General features: G+C 32.8%; 1 protein-coding gene across 1 annotated transcript; it reads right to left on the reverse strand.

Moving 5' to 3' along the window:
- Positions 1-2,007: 2,007 nt before the first annotated feature.
- Positions 2,008-4,528, reverse strand: LOC126702760 (probable inactive 2-oxoglutarate-dependent dioxygenase AOP2). Its single transcript, XM_050401581.1, has 3 exons — positions 4,164-4,528; positions 3,377-3,698; positions 2,008-2,327 (listed from the first exon to the last, which is right to left on the reverse strand). Exons 1-3 carry the CDS (start codon positions 4,526-4,528, stop codon positions 2,082-2,084), a joined length of 933 nt encoding a protein of 310 aa, XP_050257538.1. The 3' UTR covers positions 2,008-2,081.
- Between the last annotated feature and the right edge of the window lie 1,486 nt (positions 4,529-6,014).

Here is a 6,014-nt window from a genome sequence, read left to right on the forward strand (position 1 = left end):
CTAGTCCGAACCATCAACCCTTTGTCACGGAGAAGCAAACTGTAAAACAATCGCTTCCCACAGACGGCGCCAACTGATGATTCCTTGATTATCAGTGGGTTGATAAGACTTGAACGTTGATCTTCGGGCTATCTCCTGTAATACCAAAGACACAGAATCAGAGGGGACCGGTGAGGACCGGCCAAAAATCCTCCGATGATCAAGTTAGTTACTTTGAACTCTCTGTAACGAAGAAGTATTCTCTTAAAAGTAAGAAAATGTCTGAATACCCTTACCCTTCATCGAAGAAGCCTTATATAGTGTGTGTGTGGAACGGTTATCTGTTTGATAACCGTTCCCAGTGTCGAGGAGTCCGGAGAATTGGGAGTAACCGCTGTGGAAGTTACCTAGGTCGGACCAATGAACTCGTCCATCCATAGTGAGGATGGACGAGACCTTCATGAGGAGCTCGTCCACTTTTAGTCCATCCATAGTAAGGACGGACGAGACCTCCAGGATGATCTCGTCCACTTTTAGTGAAAGACGGACGAGATCATCTTGGAAGGCTTATCGTTCATAAATGACGAGTAGATCTCGAGGTATTAAGCTCGTCCATATACGGACGAGGTTCGCTGGTACGCTTGCAATTTTCTCCGCCTATTGTTGCTTCTGTCGTTGGACGAGACATATGGACGAGTTATGGACTTGGGATTATTTGACACCATCAATATTGAGTACATAAATTTTTATGTTATCATCTATATATATATATATATAAAACCGAAACCTTTGAAACTCCCACAATTTTCCACATCATCATTTTAATTTAAAAAAATTTTAATTTTTAAAACTAAATAATGAGAGAGTCCTAACAGGAGTCTCTTTTATATATATATATATATATATAAGAGACAAAATCTTTGAAAACCCTAAAGCAATCTCCTCTGTCCGTCTCCACTAAGAGAGAAAACCCTAAGCTTCAATTTATTTGGTACGCTTGCTATTGCTTTTTCTCTTTTTTGTGAATTAGTTTTTTTTGCTTTTGTTTTGTATGGAGTAGTAGTTTACAATATATAGTATAACTACAAGTATTGTAGTAAGTTTGCTAACTTTTTGTGTGGTTCAAAGATGCTATATTCTATATTATTTTAGATTATATAACCTTAAGCTTTACCTTATGAAGACGTATGTACAAGTTTTCAATTCCTTTTGTGTGGATATTTTCTCACAGCTGTGGAGTAAGGTATATGCACTATATGTTATCTTATGTTTTCTCTTATGGTGTCATGCTTCTTTGTTTATTAATTAAAGATTATGTTGGAAGTCTATATTATTTGCACCTTCAAAGTGTTCGACAATGTTTGAACCAAATTTTTCATCAATTAGGAAGAATTGTATAAAAAAAAAAAGCTTTCCATCCTTACTGAAATTGTCTCGCAATAATGACTTTTTTTTTGTTTTATTTTTATAATTCGTAAGTTCTGAATGTTTTGAATTTTAATTTTATTGTATTTTGAAAGTTTGACCATCTAAATTTTTGGGTTCAATTTTCTGCAATATTTGAAACAGTTTAGCAAATTTAAACTGTTATAACTATGGATTATTCTCTTGAAGGTAACCTATCTTTCTCTTATATTTCTCTATTTGGTAGTCATATATATTTTGTTTTGTTTCAATAATTTCTATGCAGTGCCAGTAAATTTTCTAATTTTTTTCCCCTTTCGAATGTTTTAACATCAGAACTTTTTAGTTATTTTTGTTTCAATATCTAAATTTGGCTTATTCATCAAATTATAACTCAAAAAGATAGGAGCAATTCACGTGCGCAATAGTATAGTTTCATAATCAATTTAAAATTTTATAAAATTATTTTAGTCTATTATAAATAGGTAAGTTCCCGTGCGTTGCACGGGTTTCCGACTAGTTACTCTTACTGAAATCCCTTTAAAGGAAAATAACCATATGCCAAATTATAAATAAAGCCATAAATTGACACTTCTTCTACACGCTTTTGAAATTAGAAGAAACCAAAGTCACCATATAAGTGACCACACACTACATTGAAATAACAACCGAGAGATGCGTCTTTTTGGACTGAGAGTTTAAACACCACAAAAGACTTCGAGAGAAAGTTCTTTTCCATAAGCGATTAGTCTGTTTTGTTCTAGAGCATAATCACGAAGATTTATTGACTTGTAGTGTAAGGGATGCTCTTCATCGACTAATTCTTCTGGCACACATATCGTTTTATTGTTGTGCGAAAACAACCCAAGTGAATATCTTGTCTCAAGATTTTCAGCCAACAAAACTCGATGGAAGCAAGCTTTTATCCTATCATTGCTCCATACCTTGGTCAAGCAAAACACGCATCCATCAATTCCATTGAATATGATCTTGTAAAGCATATCATAACATATTGGTACAATATTGGAAAGCTAAATTAACCGGAGTTGATATAGATTGCGAAAGTACTTAAATTGTTCACACCATTAAGACAAAACAATAAATTAACAATCTACTTCCAAATTTAAGTAGTTTTGTAACAAAGTAGAATGATGGAGTAATTATTTTCTCTAATTTCCAAAAAAGTTCTATGTTCAGAGCTAACGAATCGAGTAACTGAACATTCACCTTGATCTTACTTCTCTATTTTGGTTAAGAGGAGTGAGAAAAAGTAAAGTTTTCCGTGAAGAAAATCTAGACCTTGAAATTTGGGTAGCTTATAATAAGTAATTTGGAAAACTATGATTAATCTTTATTTATTGTCCGCTTATGAATTCACAAGGCTATTTTCCAACAAGATAAGATAAATACCAACTTCTGATAATTTATCTAATAAAACTAATCATAATCCTTCATAGTTTAAATTATAGACTTATTTTAATATATCACAACAAATTCGTAATTAAAAGATCTAACATATTTGAATTTATTTTATTTGTTTATAAATATTATAAATTTTGAACCTATAGCAACCTTGCGCTTTATTATCGGTTTAAAATGTCAATTTATTTTTGTTATGGTGAATATTTTATCTCAAGCCCTTATTGGATAATAATGGATTTTAACAATTAAATTAACTGAAACTAATAATATATTGAATTAAACGTGAAAAACTACAAATATTACTCATCCAATTCAATACTAAATATTCAACACTACTTTCTCAAAAAAAAAAAAAAAAAAAATATTCAACACTACATTCTATACATTATGCTTCCTTATTTTTTATTGATTTTCCATCAATAGAATTAATTTTTTTTTGTGTGACTCTCTATTCTTAAATATTCCTACATAGGATAGTAAAAAGAAATAAATAAATAAAGAGAGGAATATCTATAGCAATTTTGCAAGAGCAAGCAATTTAAACCATAATTTGCGTATAGTAATTGCCCACCTGGAGTCCATCACCTGCCAAGAATATAAAGGATGAAGGGGAGGGATCAAAATCAATCCATTCACCATCCTTTGTTTTTATCTCCAAACCCTTTACACGATTTTGGTGAAGTATGGTGGTAAAGTGCTTGTCCGTGTGGCTGGGAAGGCCATTGTTGGTCCCAGTTTTCTGAGGTTCATTATATTTTAAAATGCCGAAACTGTGAGTAGTTGATTCCATGTGAGAGTCATAGTAATCCCCCACGCCATAATTTTCAAATACCATTTTTGTCACCATTTTATCTAATTCCGCCATCAGCTTCACATATGAATCAGCCCTTTCGCTAACCAAGAGAAAACACATCAAAAAGTGTTACTGTTATTAACACTACAAAAAACGGGGCCTGAAGCCGCGTTTTGGAGCCGCGTTTTTGGAAAACGCGGCTCCAGCCGTTCCTTTGAGCCGCGTTTTCCAAGAACGCGGCTCAAAGGAAAGGCTGGAGCCGCGTTTTCCAAAAACGCGGCTCAATAACGTGGCTTCATGCCATGCGGCTAATTTTTTTATTTTCTCAGCCGTTCCTTTTAGCCGCGTTTTTGGGTCTTAAGCTGCGTTTTTCAAACGCAGCTTTAGACCCCTTTTTTTGTAGTGAATTTACGTTGTACATAGTTATAAAAATTTTAAGTAAATAAATAAATAAATGCAGAAGAAAAAAAAAAACATAAGCTATATATTAGAGAATACAGTGATTTTATTATTTTCTTATAGTTAAAAATAGAATAAGAAGATAAGATTTCGATTAGGTTATCACCGGACATGATGATTCCCATTGGGCCAGAAGATATTGGTAAATTCTTGAGTTACATCTGTGGAGGTTGCATTACCAATCACCAGGCGTTCGTACTTAGGAGTAGAGAAATAGCCATGGAAAGGCCTTTCAGAAGTGAATTTCATTTTGGTTTCTGTGGGGAACTCAAACAACTTTGCAAATGAGCTAGAGATTGCGTTTTGAAGCTCTGAAGGAATTTTATTGCTAATCTCCGCTACAAAACAACCGTATTCTTCAAGTGCACGACAAACATCTTTGCGAGCTGAGAACCATGTTTTTGTACCAGGTTTCAGGTCCAAGTTGGAGAGATCAACAACTGGAATCTTGGCTTGTGTTTTGGTAGCCATGATTTTGACTTGTGTTTTGAGGGTTGCGAAGGCAAAACTGTGCAATGCATTGGTATGCAATGCAATGCAATGCTGTGTTATTTATAGATGTCAGTCGTCAAAGATTGAGAATTGGTAAAAATGATCACAGCTGTGATTAACTAATTAACAGAACCGGCGTTGATTGGCATACAAGACCTGGGTAATCTAGTCAACAAATATACACTATTTTCGCATGGATAGGAAAAACTAGTAACCAAACAACATTTTCCATGTCTAATCTTATCATTTATCAAGCACTTCGCTTAACCGCTTGACTCCTCCTGGAACAACGGCGACCTTTCAGCAAAGACTCATACGCGTACTGCTTGCTTACGAAAACTCCGTAGTCCTCTGTCACTTCTCGAAACTATATCAAATTAAATAATTTAACGGGTTTTAAACTCTTCCTTTCTTATATAATTAGCCTCTGAGCAGAGCACGCACGATGCTCTTCTATTTTTTGAGTAAAGGTTAATTTAGAACATTTATTATAATTTGAGATTTCTAGGAGTGTGGTGAAAAATTATTTCATCACACATAATACTCACCATATTTATTTATGACAGTGATCAAGTTGAATTTAATCCTAAAATGTAGTGTTTTAACCCTAAAATTTAGTAATGTAGTACACATCCATAATAAAAAGTTAAAAAAGAAAAAGTACAAGTTTAAAAATTTTGAATTAAACTTTTTTTTTTTTTTTTTTTAAATCCCACATTCTATCTAGAAAACACTACCCTACCACCATTTTTTTTTTCAAATTCCAAGTTTAAAAATAATACACATTTGTGGATAACTACAGGTACTGTTTTAATCCTAAAAGTTATCCACTTACTACACATCCATAACAAAAGTTAAAAAAGTTTAAATTTCAAATATATTTCTTTTACGGTAAATGATTCAATTTTAACCCTAAAATGTAGTGTTTTAATCCTAATAGTTAGCCACTTACTGCACATCCATAACAAAATTTAAAAATAGTTTAAATTTCAAAGATATCAACTATCCTTAAAACTGAGAAAAGGTATACAACATTTTTTGTAGAATAGTAAATTAATAATTACTATAAAAAAAATGTAAATTGAGTTTTACATAGAATTATACAAATGATAAATATAATTTATGTTACAAAAGAAATTTTTTACAATAATTTGTTAAATAACAATCACTTCATGTGAGGTTTAAATTAAAGAGCAAGTCTTAGGTACAGTACTTAGATACTGTTCCTTAGGTAATCTCACAGCAAGCCTTCAAAATAGAACCCCAAAAATCCTTCCTTTTTACATCTTCACTAACACAAAACAAAAAATCCCTCCTCTCCTTTACCAACCTGAAAATCCTAGGCACCATACAATTAAATGGATATAGATAAGCACTATGCTTATCTGACCCAATTCCAACACTAACACACTCAAAAGACTTCCTAATGCTAGGGATAATCATAAGTTAACCTCTTATTCAAAAG

The sequence above is a fragment of the Quercus robur genome, chromosome 10, assembly GCF_932294415.1.
Source record: "Quercus robur chromosome 10, dhQueRobu3.1, whole genome shotgun sequence".
NCBI classification, from domain to species: Eukaryota; Viridiplantae; Streptophyta; class Magnoliopsida; order Fagales; family Fagaceae; genus Quercus; species Quercus robur.